The following is a 16,453-nucleotide window of genomic DNA, read 5'->3' as shown; positions in this document are numbered from 1 at the left end:
AAAATAGGAGATTGGATCGTTACAATCAAGATTTCCAATTTAATTTGTCATGGTAATAAGGTCTCATTTATTACGATTTACATAATAATCACTCAATCACATCCAAAATCAATATCGAACCTCAAATTACGATTTAATATTACTACTTCATTATTCTCTTTATTAATTTGAAGTGCCATATAACATCACATTTTCCCCTTTTGATATTATAAAATATTTTCTCATGTATTAAAGTGAAAACTTTTGAAACAACTAGAAACACATGCATATTCTACTTTAACACCTTTACTCAGCATATATACCAATTCAAGTCCTTTATCATTCTTATTTAAGGAGATTCCTCTCCGTTCTTTTTTAGTTATTATAGTTTTCTTTTTCAGAGTTAAATAATAAAATTTTAGTTAGTATTTTATAATATATTTTTTATCATATTCATATGTAAAAGAATTAATTTAAAGTAGTTTTTTTTATAATTTTTAAATATTTAAATTTTTGTTTAAAATATCAAATCAATATAGTCTAATTTAATTTTAAAAATTAAATAAATTGACTTTTAAAAAATGCAATATGACAATTAAAAAGGAACGGAGCAAGTAGTATCTAATTCTTAACATGCACGATATTCTTAATTTAACAGATTATCACAACATGTATCCTTCCCTAAAATGAAACTTTCACGTTGAAAAAGAAACTAGCATGAAAGTCGATCTATTACGATCATATCCCATTTATAAAGCGAGTATGTTACTGTAGTAGCACAACATCAACATGAATAATTTTAAATAAAACAAGTATAACCTGAAAATTAAAATAATAACTTGTCAATTATCATGATCGATTAAATTTATTTGTATAGTGGCTAATTAACATTTTAATTAGAGGTATCTTTTGATGATATTGAAGTGGAGAATAAATGGAGGTCAAAAGTTTTCACTTGGCGTAATATAATTCAGATGCGTGATTCTCCCTTTAAAACTAAACTAGAAGCCCCTACTATTTCATTTACAAAAGAATATTATCTTTCTCATGATATTTTCCTATATTTCTTTATTTGGCTAAACTTAAACTCGTCAATAAATTTAATTTAGACATTTTAATTATAAAACTTATTTGAACTGATTACCTAAACATACGATATCATATTTCTATTATACACTTCCAATTTATTTTGAAAAAAATTATGTTTGTTATCAAGCGTTACTGATGTAATTAAATTATCTCTTAGTTATATGAAATATGTCATCTCCATATACTCATTAGCCTCAATTAGAATACAGTTATTGACATTTTCACGACTTATCAAGGCTAGCATGTATAAAAAAACACATTTTAAATGGTTAACTTATCTACGAATGAATATTTAAAAATTTATAGAATTTTTTCTCTAAAAATTGTATTAAGAATACCTAATAAAAATATTTTATGATATATTTAGATATGCTTTAAAAATTTTATATAAAATTTACTGATAAATATAAAAAGCCGATCAATTTATTAACCTTTTTTCAAAAGATATTTTCCTATATATAGTATATCAAAGGTAGCATAATGTACTTTAAGACGTGTCAATTTTTAGAGAATGAAGATTCATAAATAATAATTAAAAAAAGATTCATAAATAATGAGGGCAATGACATGTTGTCCCTTTCTATATGCGGCGAATAGAAAAAACAGTTGTAATCATAAATACTGTTTCAAGAATCCACCTTCAATGGACCAAATTTCAATATGCATGTTAAGCCTTCCGTTTCTATTTATTTTCTATTTACGTGGCATCATTTTTAATTTTACGTATATTAAGAAAATAAATAATATTATTAGTCTATTTTTAATTAACTTTTTTTAAGTCAATTTTAAATTAATGAATATGAATTAATTAATTTGACTAATAAAAATAAATTATTTACTTAGTTTTTTAATATTGATCAAATATATTTTTACGGCTAATAACTCACAAGTATAAAATAGAAAGAATATTATAATTTTATGCATTGATTTTATGAAATAACAAGTATTATAGATCAATTATGTATAGTAATGATGATACATAAAAATGAAACGAGGAAGTATGTGTTTTCTCTAAAAATAGTTGTATTAATTTATTACTCTATTTATTCACTTTTACTTCTCATTTATTCTTAAAAAATATTTTTATTTTTATTAGTCACTTATTTTAAAAATAGACTTTCATTTTTACTTGTTACTTTTGACATATCAAGTGTTACAATTTTTTCCCCCATATTCAACAGTAAATACTTATGTTCCAATTTGAAGACATAATTTAGTAAAATACCAACAATAATTATTTTTTTAATAAATGTGTCAAATCAAAATAAGACAAGTTAAATTGAACAGGGAGTATTTTAAAATTTTAAGATACAATTATTTTTTTACATTTTATCTTTGATTCAATTTTTCTTGAAGATTACAAAATCCTTGATTATGATTTATTAGGTGTTATTTTTTCTTTAAATTGTTAATTTAATTTTTTTCGACGTGTTTATTCAGATTTTCTACTCATTTTTGTTGATACAAATATAAATTGAGTAAACATTTTAATATAGAGAGATTATAGCTTAAATTTTAAAAATGAGATAGCGATAAAATTTTTTTATCTCAATACATGTGAAGCAAGGCTGCTAATGCGCAATGAACTAGGGATAGATATGATATGTATATGTCCATTATCTTATTGGAATTTTCTATACCGCAATATAAATATTATGACATTTGATATGTTAATTGATATGCATTTTAAATCATTTTGTTGGTAATTGTGTTGCATGTTTGATTATAAGATCAGATTTCATAGATATGATATAGTAGTTATTAAAAATTTATTAGATATAAATTTATAAAGTTATTTTTTATTATATTAAATTAATGAAGATATTAGTTCAAATAAATATTATGAATTAATATAATTGATTTAAATTATTTAAATTCAGATAAATATGAATTTAATTAAAGTCTGCTCCATAAAGTCCACATGATATTTCATTTAAATTTGATTGGCCGAAGGGAGTCCTGTTCCAACTGCAACTCCTCTATTATAAAACTATAAATAAGGGGTCTCATAATTCAAAAAAAAAAGAGAACCAAGAAAATTCTAAACAAGAAGCTAGAGAAAATCCGTGGTACAAACGCTATTTAATTCTCTACAAACTTACAAGTTTAAGAATTCAAGCATTCAAGTTCAAGAACAATCAAGATCAAGACCATCGAATTCAAGAACAATCTCGAAGCCCTTGAATTCAAATAAAAGTCAAGATCAAGATAAAGTTCAAGTTCAAGTTCATCATAGATTCAAGAACAAGATTTAAAGCACTTGAATTTATATTTGAAAAAGCGAATTCAGAGGAATCATAGAGATTGTAACACTCACATTTGAAATAATAAATCGATTGTTGCTATAATTTTCCATTCTTGATTATTGTTTTCTCGACGCGAATTTTTCTGTCTACAAATTCTGGCACGCCCAGTGGGACAAAATTTGCCCTTCATTTCTTCTCTCTTAAACCAAATCTAAAAATCTGAAGCTGCAAAGGTGGAAAAATGAGTACTTCAAACCTCGTCTTTGAGTTTCACAAGTCTACACTTCGTCAAGCCTTGAAGCAGGGGACATTTGTAGACATTGAAATTTTATGGGACTCTACAAGATGCGTTCGATTCGAGTTGGGACTCTACAAATTGTGTTCAACTTAAATTAGGATTCTTGAAGGCAACTCAACCCTAAACCCTAGTTTATGCCTATATAAAGGGTCTTAAAAGACATCTCAAAAATTCCATAAAGAGATCAATATCTCGAATACTCCGCAAATTGATGGATTATTCATATAGAAAGGTCAAAAACGGCCCTCGAATCATGGATAAATTTAGGAGAGTAGAATCAAGGGATCAACAGAATTGTACCTGCAATCTATCTTGATGAATAAAATTATGTTTCTTCATATTTTACTTGTGTGGTTTATTTATTTTCCATATGTTTAAAATTTATCGCACGGATATCACTACTAAAAAAAGACCAAAAAGAGACCTAAAAATGGAGACCTCAAAAATAGGTCAATAATAAGAGACCTCATGAGGTCGCTATTTAAATTAATATCTTTTAATTTTTTTTTAATGTAGGAGAGACCTCGTGAGGTCAATTTAATGAATAATTTTTTTTTTACCTAACTTATTTAAAAATTTTAAATTTTTAATCTAATTCTCATAAAATTGGAGACCTCATGAGGTCTCTTATTTTTTAACTATTCAATTAAATTAAATTATTATTTTTAATTTAACAAGTAGAGACCTCATGAGGTCTATACTTGTTAAATTAAAAATAATAATTTAATTTAATTGAATATTTAAAAAGTTAGAGACCTCATGAGGTCTCTTAGACAAAACCAAAAACCTAACCAAAAGTAAAATAACTCTTTCTTCCCTCTCTTAATTTTTTTACACGACTGTGCGCCTCTCTCTCTCTTTCTCACTGACCTCGTCGCGACGCGCCTCTCTCTTCGTCGATCGTCGCCTCTCTCTTTCTCGTCGTCGGTCGTCGACCACCTCTCTGCCGCCTCTCTCTTTCTCTCTCTAAGAAGCAGCTCGTCATTAAGCTCAATAAAGGTATTTTCACTAATTCCACTCATTTTTTGTGTTACTGTTTTTTTCTTTTTTTTTTCTATTTCCTTTTGTACATTTGGGGTTTTTTGGAAATGATTTGAATTTGCATGACCTAGATTGAAGCTTTAATTTTGTAATTTGGGTTTTGGAGAGTAGTTTGGAGGTTTATATTTGAATTAATGAGTGCTGAATTGGGGACCCCTCGCTGGAATAAAGAATTTGAGCTGTTTTGGGGTGTGTGGTTTGTCGTCATTTTAAATGTAGCATTTTGGGAGTGAGGCATTTGACCTGAAATTAATGGATAATAGGGTTCTGATTCTGACTGGTTAGGGTGGGGTGGAATTTGTGGGTTAGAAGTGGAAAATTGATCGAATATCATAGGCAAGAAAGGGAAAAAATGATTTCCACCTGAGGGTTATAATTATTTGTTTATGGGGCCATAAGGTATGTGAGATTACTTGAATATTGGGAGATCGAATTCAATGCTTAAAGGGGGCTCTTATAAGCAATGAGAGAAAAGAGGATTACGAGCAACTATTGTTAATTACATTTTATATGTCTCTCTCTCACTGACCTATGTCGCAGCAAAACTGTTATTGAATTAAATACTTCCAAAGAATAACAAAACATGAATCAACTTCAAATTAAATCCATTTGTGTCCAAGTTTTGGTATAGTTTGCCACAAAATGCAAATATCTTTGCATAGTACAACTACTTATGGTTTCACGTGAATTAGGACTTTTTATTTGTATTACAATGTATATTAATTTGAGATTGTTATAAAATCTCGTAAGTTTCAAATTCTAAATCCATATTTTATTTGTTTAAGCATAAGTACCAACACTAGTTGATCCTATTGATGACAAAATTGATTTTCTTTGAAAATCAATTTGTGTCCATCTAGTGTTGACACTTAGCTTTAAATTTTAGAAATAATTATTTGTTAAGCATAAGTACCAACACTAGTTGATCCTATTGATGACAAAATTGATTTTCTTTTGAAAATCAATTTTTGTCCATCTAGTGTTGACACTTAGCTTTAAATTTTAGATATAATTATTTGTTAAGCATAAGTACCAACACTAGTTGATCCTATTGATGACAAAATTGATTTTCTTTTGAAAATCAATTTGTGTCCATCTAGTGTTGACACTTAGCTTTAAATTTTAAATATAATTATTTGTTAAGCATAAGTACCAACACTAGTTGATCCTATTGATGACAAAATTGATTTTCTTTTGAAAATCAATTTGTGTCCATCTAGTGTTGACACTTAGCTTTAAGTTTGTAACTATCGTGTTAGTATTAAGTTAAACTAAACTAATTAAACTTAGAAATTTGTTAAGTTAGTTAATAAGTTAAACTTGTTACTATAGTATTAGAATTTATTTAAAACTAGACTAATTAGACTTAGAAATTTGTTGAGTTTGTTAATAAGTTAAAATTGTAACTATTGTGTTAGTGCTTGACAAATTTAATTTATGATTCTTATGTAGATGGATCGTAGTTGGATGTATAATATGACTAATTTTGGTCGAATGGGGCTAAGACCTGAATTTGTAGAAGGTGTCATTGGTTTTGTGGAGTATGCAAAGACATTAGATCCTTTTCAACGTAGTGGTATGATTAAGTGTCCTTGTAATAAATGTCAATGTTTGAATTATGAAAAACCAGATGCTGTTGAGCTTCATATCTATCGAAATGGGTTTAAAAAAGAATACACTGTGTGGACTAGTCATGGAGAAATTGATAATAACTTTGATGTATTCCAACATTATGTTCCTGGTGAAAGTAGTAGCGATGTGAATTCTAATGCACAAAATTATAGAATTGATGACATGGTTCAAGATGCTTTTGGTGTGCATTCTGATTTTGATTTTGCTAATCAAGGTGAAGAAGCTCCTAATTTTGAATGCAAAATTTTCTTTGAACAATTGGAATCTGCTAGTCGGCCTTTATATGAGGGGAGTCCACACTCACAGTTGTCTATTGCGGTTAGATTATTAAGTATCAAATCAGATTGGAGTGTTCCTCAAGGGGCAATGGACTCTGTGATTGACCTTATTCATGATTTAGTTGACCCAAATCTAGAGATACCTGATAATTTCTATAAGGCAAAGAGGTTGGTATCAAAGTTAGGAATGTCATCGATGAGAATTCATTGTTGTGACAATGGTTGCATGTTATACTATAAGGATGATATTGATCTAGAATCGTGTAAGTTTTGTGGAAAATGTCGTTATAAACAGACAGCTAGTGGGAAGAAAGTTCCTATTAAGGCAATGCATTACTTACCTCTTATATCAAGGTTAAAGAGGTTGTATGCGTCTAATAGATCTGCTCCTCATATGAGATGGCACCATGAACATAGAAGACCACCTAGAGTTATGTGTCATCCATCCGATGGAGAGGCTTGGAAGCATTTTGATAGAACATATCCACTATTTGCAGCTGAACCACGTAACATTAGATTGGGTTTATGTTCAGATGGATTCACGCCACATTCTGTTTCTGCTGCACCATATTCTTGTTGGCCTGTATTTATAACACCATATAATCTTCCACCCGAGATGTGTATGACCAGTCCATATATATTTCTCAATTGTGTCATTCCTGGCCCTCGGAATCCAAAAGTATTGATTGATGTATACTTGCAACCTTTGATTGATGAGTTGAAACAATTGTGGGTTCAAGGGGTTGAAACGTTTGATGTGTCTCTTAAGCAGAATTTTAATTTGCGGGCTGCCTTAATATGGACTATTAATGATTTTCCAGCATATGGAATGTTGTCAGGGTGGATGACAACGGGAAAGTTAGCTTGTCCTTATTGTACGGAAAATACTAAATCATTCACTTTAAAACATGGTCATAAAAATTCTTGGTTTGACTGTCATCGACAGTTCTTGCCAATGGATCATGAGTTTAGGAGTATGAAAAATGCATTCAGAAAGAATTCTGTTGAACAAGGTTATCCTCATCATCTGCTTCACAACTTATGATGTCGAGTCTTCGCATTCAAGGTAATAAATCTGAGCCTAACACTCCTACCACAAATCAGTCAGATACACCTGGTCATGACAATACACAAGTTGGCATGAGGGACATGCATAATAGACTTGTCATTGAGCCTGAAGGCTACACGTAAGTTTTTTTTAAAAAAATTATGGTATGTTTATTATTATATGATTTAATTCTATTTGTTTTAACTTGTAAATGTTAAAACTTTGTATTACAGTTTCAATCCAGATGATGCTGTGGGGATCATTTCTCAGACAATCAAAGAACTCTATAGAGATGCTTATCCTACATGGGGCAAGTTCCCTAGCAATCTCAAGAGACAAATATTTTTGGAGTTCAGGGTATATTCGAATTTATTTGTTTAATACTATTAAAATATTTGTCTTCATTAATACTTATCAAATAAAATAATTTATGCTTTGATTGTAGAAAAATGTGCTTGGCGTCCGGAACATGAGGCCAAAATTTGTGCAAACTTTCACAAGAAAGCTACGCATACTCTTGCTAGTTTGTTTAATAAAGCTCGTAGAGATAATAGCAAACCTAGCTGGGTTCTATCGGAGGATTGGGCAAAATTACTCGTGCATTGGAAATATGATCCAAGATTTAAGCAGATGAGTGAGATCGGTAAAAAGGCAAGATCATCTACTAAGGGTGGTTCTCTACACACAAGTGGGGCTCAAAGTCAAGGAAGTGTGAGAAGGAAATTGGTGTGTATCATTTTTCTTTGTGTTTATATATTTTATGTATTAATATTTAATTACTCTTGATTATAACTTTATTATTTTATGTAGGAAAAGGAACTAGGAAGACCGATAACTCAAGCTGAGGCATTTAAGGCAACACACATTAGAAAGAAGAAAAATTCTGAAGATCCAGACGTGTGGGTTGAACCGCGAGCTGAAGTGACCTATGTAAGCCTCTAATTTTAAAAAATAATTACTTATTTTCTAAATTTATATTCTCATATGATAACATTCAATTTAGAATCGATATCTTCAAGCTTTGGAGGATTTACAACAAACTCTGCCTGAAGAAAATCGAGGTATGCCACTTACTCAAGAACAGGATGAGAGAGTTTGGTTAGACTTGACTTGTGGGCCGAGTAGATATGGGTATGCATATGGAATGCCGCACAAAATCTTTCGTGAATTTTCTTCTGAGTTTGAAGGCCTAAATAGTTCAAATCATGATGAATCAATGAAGAAAAATTTGGCTATGGAGAAAAAGATTGTTGAGCTATCTAGCCAAGCCGAAGAATCACGGGCTAGGGAAAGGCGGTTGGAATTACAGTTTGCGGGTCTTAAGGCTCAATTCGATGCATTACTTGCCTCAGGAGGGATCCCCCCTTGTTCTGGTGATGTCACTTTTCCTCCTCGACCTCCTCAATCTCAACCTACTCATTATCCAATGGATGGTCAACAAAGAAATATGACCCATGAGAGTAGTGATGAAGAAAGTGATGAAGAAAGTGATGATTATGTGGAAAACACACTACCACATTAGTGAAGTTTAGACTTGTGATAGCTAACTTATGGATCATTTTGTTAACTTTATAATTTTGTGATGGGAATTATTTGTTATGTGAATACATGATAACGTTGGAATGTATTATATAACTTATGAATATCATGGTTTTTGTTTAATATATAATTATGTTGAAGTGAGTTGTAATTGAGTTGATAAGAGAATATTTAGTAAATGTATTGCTTCAATTGAGTTTTTGAAGCTCTTTGAGTTTGATTTGGGTACTGAATTAAAATGACAGGTGATGAGAAGCCGCAGAAATAATAATTTTCTGCCAGTTTTTTTCTAGAAAAAGAGACCTCATGAGGTCTCTATTTTGCATTAAATATTTCACATTAGAGACCTCATGAGGTCTCTATTTACCATTTTCTATTTTATAAATGCAGAAGAGAGACCTCATGAGGTCTCCCTTTTGTATTAATTTTTTCAGCTATTTCAAAATGGAGACCTCATCAGGTCTCTTATTAACATTTTATAAATGCAGAAAAGAGACCTCATGAGGTCTCTTTTCAGCATTATATTTTCCGTAAATATCATAATGGAGACCTCATGAGGTCTCTACTTTAAAATAATATAAAATTAAATTAAATAATATCTTAGCGACCTAATGAGGTCTCTTAATTAAAATATAAAATTAAATAATATTATAAAATTGTGACCTCATGAGGTCTCTATATAAAAAATATAAAATTAAATTAAATAATACAATAGTGACCTCGTGAGTTCTCCTTTTTGTAAAAAATCTGATTATTTGTTGGTGACCTCGTGAGGTCTCCATTTGGCGACCTCATGAGGTGTCTGTAAAAAAGTGACCTGCATTTTACTGACCTAGCGTTGAGGTCTCTTTTTTCCGAAAAGAGACCTCGTGAGGTCTCTTTTCTAGGTCTCTTTTTGGCCTTTTTTTAGTAGTGATATATGTATATGTTGGAGTGGGTACTGTATCAGGACATATATTTATTGATCGAGTATCTCATCAGTACATATATATTTATTGGATCGTATATTACTGAATTGGTCACACAAATACATATATTTATTGGAGAGATGTCACTCTAGTAAATATTGTTAGCAGATCGAGTACCACTCTAGTACACTAGCAACAAAAACAAATATCATGTTGGTACACTAACAATTGTGTGTACGGATTTCATGAAATAACTAGATTGGCTTGTTTATTGTGGTGGATTATCTTTATGGTATATATTAATTCAAGGTGAAGATTGCAAGTCCAGACTATTTTATATTCGTGTTTATAATTATATTATTTTGTTAAATTGTGATTACTTGTTCATCTATCTAAGAGTTTGATTAATTAACTGGTTAGCACCATACTGTCAGTCTAGATGATGTTGAACATATTTGATAAGGGAAATTTGAGTCAAAATGGTTTAGTAAGAGTCTTGCAGATCGAAGGTTTACTAAATTGGTCAAAGTCGTAGGTGTTAACATGAAAGCTTGAGGAAGAATAGTAGATTGGTTAAAAAAGTTAGTATTGTCTTATATTCAGAAAATCTCTATGTAATAGAAAGAATTAAGCTTGAATCTAATATGAGATTGAAATGACCTAGATTGAAATCACCCTATTCTTTCCTTTTCTTTATAATATATCATAGCTAAGCAATTTACAAGCATATATATCATAGACAAAAAATATGACAATTACCACCTATTTGAGAGAATTTCTTTTAAATATATCTTGATAACAATTTAATTAGCAACATTTTCTTCCTTGAGGTAACACTCAATAAGCAACATAATGCTAAAAATAACTAACCAAGTCCATCATTAACCTAATTAACAACAACTAATTATAGAGATCATGCAAGTGTTATGGCAAAATGACGTCAGCCCAGATTAAATTTAAATTATAAACAATCTAAGTGTATTCAATTTTTTGTATTTAAAAAAAAAACTTCACACGAAACATTTTTAAATAACGATATAAGTCATTACATATAACAATTGTTAAAATTGTTGCAACAACTTTAAAGTGATTATTGCAACACTCAAATAACTAATGAAGTTGTTCCAACAACCTCAACATAGTTATTACATTAAGTGAAGAAAATGGTGATTGTGCAAAGAAGTAAGTGGTGATTGTTGCGGTAATGATAGAGGAGGAGGAGGTGGTAATGGTGATAGATAAGGAATAGGAAGTGGTGGTGGTGATGGAGGAGTAAGAGAAGGAGGTTATTATAGCAAAGGAGAAGTTGGTGGAAATGATGACATCAACACAAGATCATGGGAAGGAAAGATAGAACCTTTATGTAAATAATAAAATTTTAGGATTTTGAAATTAATATCACTAATACTTACTTTAAAATTGTCATATCTACTCAATAATTAAGACTCGTGTCACTTTATTTTATTTTTGAAATTTGTCTTAATTATCTCCCCCTCACCCTCCCCCCCCAAAAAAAACATGTTTTAATTTGAATCAGAGGAAGTAGAAATATTGGAGAAGTATTGTACGATATTTACTCTTGAAATTGATGTTTCAGTATAATTTACTCCCTTCATGCAATTTTACTTGTTAACTCTTAAGAAATAATGATTAATATGAATATTTTACGATAATACTCATAATAATTGATATAGTATTATGTTTTGAAAAATAAACATATGTTAAAATAACAAATAAAAATAAATTTTATTTTTGAATGATAGGACCTACATAATCAAGTGTTATGCATATTCTAGTAAAGCAAACTTCGAAAGAGCATGACTAAGCAGATAAACAAGAAATATACCAAAGACATAAAAATATTTAACGTAATTTGATCAGTCGACTAATGTCCACAAGAGGAGAGGAGCAATCCGCTATATAAAAGAAAGTACAAAAAAATATAGAGAGAATATCTCACACTATTCACTCAGAATACAAAGAGGTCCACCCTTATACAAAAAGATATTCTAAGCCCCTAGGATTACATCGTGAATGCTATCAATTTAGAAGAAATAAGCTTCTACTTATCAAGTTATGTATACATTTTTCCTACAAGAAAAACGATTAGCCATATATGGAGAGTTTGTACTTTTCTTTTAGGAAAAGAAAAACTTAATTATGATAAGAAATCAGGGTAAATATGTTAAATTTGACAAGATTCAAAAATGGATTAATAAGAATATATGGTAGTTAGGAGGATAATTCTTCATTGGTAGAAAAGTCAAAGATAACACTTTTTGTAGGTAAAATTTAGGTGAACAATAAATTGGTTTCACAAGGTAAATCTTGACAGTTTGACATATTGTGATGTCATGGATGACATCAATAGGAATAATTCGCTCGTATAAATAGGTAGCTCCTAATTCATTTGTAACACACCTCTCAATTGTCTTCTCATCTCCTAAGGCATTTGTTCTTCTTTCTCTCTTGTAGTATTTCACTTGTACTCTTTTGGAGTGAAATAAATATTGTTTGGTTGTGTTCGAGGAGTAGGCAAAAGAAAACAAAAGTTTACCGAACCTCGTCAATTCTTGGTGTTATTTTTATTGTTGACTCATTTACTATTTATTAGTTACCTTTAGATATAGTAGTTGTGATTCAATCACTCTCTATATATTCGGCTTCCACAACAATTGGTATTAGAGCCAAGGTATTATTTGAGTATGCTCTGTGGTTTCAGCATAGTTTGAACTTCCACATCAGAAAAAGATTTACTTTTATCTTTGCATTGTTAGGTAGTAAATAGTATTTGTAGTAAAATGGGAGACAAGAAAAATGATGAGTCCACATGGAGTGTCAATAATACGTTTCATTGGCATCTTCGCTTATGACAAAAATTATGTCAAATGCGAAATTTGCAGTTGAAATTTATGACGGGTCAGGACATTTTGAAATGTGGCAAGGCGAGGTCATTCATGTTCTTTTTCAACAAGGGCTAGATATTGCCATTGAAGAAAAGAAACCAGACGATTTAGGAGAAGAAGATTGAAAGATTATCAACCGTATTGCTTGTGGTACCATTCGATCTTACTTCGCAAGAGAACAAAAGTATTCATACACGAAGGAAACATCTGCAAATACATTATGGAATTCATTGGAGGAAAAATTCTTGAAGAAAAATAGTCAAAATAAACTTTACATGAAAAGAAGACTGTTACGCTTCACTGATATTCCTTGTAGCACAATAAATGATCATATCACCAGCTTTAATAAGTTGGCGACAGATTTGTGGAATATGGACGTGACTTTTACGGATGGAGATATGGCCTTAATGTTGTTAAGTTTACTTCTCGATGAGTTCAAGCATTTTGAAACGACTCTACTGCATGGAAATGATGTAGTATCTCTCAAAGAAGTTTGTTCTGCCTTGTATAGTTATGAACAAAGAAAGACAGAAAAACAAAAAGGCGGAGAAACAGAAGCATTGATTGCGAGAGATCGTTCTCAAAATCATATGAGAACAAAGAAAGGGAGATCTAAGTCAAGATCCAGACTCAGCAAAGATGAATGTGCCTTTTGCCGAGAAAAAGGGCACTGAAAGAAAAACTGCCCAAAGTTGAATAGCAAAGACAAACCAAATAATGGGAAGGCTGTCATGAATTCAAATGTGGCTAATTGTGATGACTCCGATTATTCACTAGTTACGACAGATCCATCCAAATCACTGATATGGTTGATAAACTTAACTTGTAGCTATAATATGTGTCTTAATTGGTACTGGTTTGTTGATTTACAAGAAGGAAAATGTGGAGTTATTCACACCGCAAACAATAATCCTCTTATCGCATATGGTGTTGGTTCAATTCGATTAAGGAATCATGATGGATTAACTAGAACATTAACAGATGTTCGATATGTACCAGATTTGAAAAAAAAATCTCATTTCTGTTGGAGCCCTAGAGTCAAAGGGGTTCAAAGTCATTACAGATAATAGCGTGATGAGAATATGCTCTGGTGCCTGGTGGTAATGAACGCAATTCGAAGAAATAATAAACATGTATCATTACAAGGTAGTACAGTTATTGGGACAGCGACAACAACATTCAATGATTAGAAGGAGGCAGAAATGACCAAGTTGTGGCATATGCGCTTGGAATATGGAGGAGGAGAATCATTGAAAACTTTATTAGATCAAGGATTGCTAAAAGGAGTAAAAACTAGCAACTTGGAGTTTTGTGAGCATTGTGTCTAGGGAAAGCAAACAAGGGTTAAATTTGGAACAGTTTTTCATAATACTAAAGGTATTTTGGATTATGTTCATTCAGATGTTTAGGGTGCTTCCAAAACACCTTCCTTAGGTGGAAACACTATTTTGTAACTTTTGTTGATGACTTTTCTCGAAGATTGTAGGTGTATACGATGAAAACAAAAGATGAAGTATTGGGAAATTTTCTCAAACGGAAGGCGATGATAGAAACTCAAAGTGGCAGAAAGATCAAGCATCTTCGCACAAACAATGGTGGAGAATACAATAATGATCTTTTTCGGAAAATTTGTGACAAAATGGCATCGTCGTACATTTCACCGTCAGAATTACACAACAACAGAATGGAGTAGCAGCACGCATAAACCGAACTTTATGGAGAAGGTTCAGTGTATGTTGTCCAATGCTGGCTTGGGCAAAGAATTTTAGGCTGAGGCAATAACATATGTCTGCCACCTCATTAATCGTCTATCATCTGCTGCTATAGGTGGGAAGACACCAATTGAAATATGATATGAAAAACCTGCTGAAGATTATGGTTCTTTATATGTATTTGGCTCAATTGCATATTATCATGTAAGAGAATCAAAGTTGGACCCAAGAACAAAGAAAACTTTATTTATGGGAATTACTTCTGGAGTCAAAGGATACCGTTTATGGTATCTAGAGACAAGAAAAAATATTTTTAGCAAGGATGTTACTTTTGATGAATCTACCTTGACAAATAAGGTAATAGTTGAAGAAGTCAAACAAATTGATGTTACTTCAAAGCAGGTGGAGTTTGAGGGAAAGATAATTTCCCAACTCAGGGATCAAATGAGAAAACAATAGAAGATTTTCCTCTTGAAGAAGAGCCAGTCGAAGAGAAGGTTCCATCTCAATAACCTCAACCACAACTTGAATCAATATCAACGAGCAATCTAAAAAGGACAATAAGAAAACATGCTCGGCTCACAGATTTGGTAGCTTGTGCTAACTCAATTGTTGCCGATGACATTCCTACCATTTATAAAGACGCAGTCCAAAGTTCCCAAGAAGATAAGAGGAGGAATGTCATAGATGAAGAAATGCAGTCCCTTCATCAGAATCATAAATTGAGATTGACCAATCTCCCTGAGGGCAAGATAGCAATTGGGTGCAAATGGGTATTTGTAAAGAAAGAAGTATTTTCTAACCTAGAAGATGTTCGCTACAAAGAAAGATTGGTGGCCAAATGATATTCTCAAAAGGAGGGAATTGATTATAATGAGGTATTTTCTCCACTTGTGAAAAACTCCTCCATTAGAGTTTTGTTGGCTTTGGTAGCACAGTTGAATTTAAAACTAATTCAGTTGGATGTAAAAACTGCATTTTTACATGGAGACTTGGAAGAGGAAATCTATATGACTTAGTCAGAAGGATTCAAAATTGATGGAAAAGAAAATATGGTGTGCAAACTTGAAAAAATAATTATTGTACAGATTGAAAGACAATGGTACAAATGATTTGACAAGTTTCTGTTGTAGCAAAGGTACATAAGAAGCAAATAAGATCATTGTGTGTATTTGCGCAAGCTTAAAGATAATTCCTTTATATATCTTCTCCTATATGTTGATGATATGTTGATAGCTTCTAAAAGTCAAGAGGAAATTCAGAAGCTAAAAATTCAACTAAGAAAGGAGTTTGAGATGAAGGATTTGGGTGAGGCAAATAAGATTCTTGGCATGGAGATAAAAAGAGATAGACATTCAAAGAAACTCTATTTATCTCAGAAAGAATATTTGAAGAGAGTACTAAACCAATTTTATATGAATGAAAAAATGAAGTCGGTTAGCACTCCGCTTACTCCTCATTTTAAGCTTAGTGATGCTATATCACCTAAGAATGAAGTTGAACGAGAGTATATGTCAAGAGTACCATACCCGAATGCTATTGGTAGCTTGATGTATGCATTGGTTTGCACAAGACCAGATAATTCACACGCTGTTGGAGTTATAAGCGGGTACATGCACAATCCTGGAAAAGATCAGTGGCAGGATGTAAAATGGATTCTACGGTATATTCATGTACTATAGATGTTGGTTTGGTTTTCAAGCAGAAAGATAGTCAATATCTTGTTGGATATTGTGACTCAGATTATGCAGGTGATTTGGAAAAACGAAGTTCAACT

The 16,453-nt window shown here is 31.3% G+C and overlaps 1 protein-coding gene across 1 annotated transcript; it reads left to right on the top strand.

Moving 5' to 3' along the window:
* The first annotated feature begins 4,429 nt into the window (after window positions 1-4,429).
* On the top strand, window positions 4,430-9,298 carry LOC138340720 (uncharacterized). The gene is made up of 2 exons (XM_069292677.1): window positions 4,430-8,541; window positions 8,615-9,298. Exon 1 carries the CDS (start codon window positions 6,106-6,108, stop codon window positions 7,606-7,608), a length of 1,503 nt encoding a protein of 500 aa, XP_069148778.1. The 5' UTR covers window positions 4,430-6,105; the 3' UTR covers window positions 7,609-8,541; window positions 8,615-9,298.
* Window positions 9,299-16,453: the final 7,155 nt, after the last annotated feature.

The sequence above is a fragment of the Solanum lycopersicum genome, chromosome 12, assembly GCF_036512215.1.
Source record: "Solanum lycopersicum chromosome 12, SLM_r2.1".
Classification (NCBI taxonomy): Eukaryota; Viridiplantae; Streptophyta; class Magnoliopsida; order Solanales; family Solanaceae; genus Solanum; species Solanum lycopersicum.
This window is presented reverse-complemented; position numbering and strand designations above follow the sequence as displayed.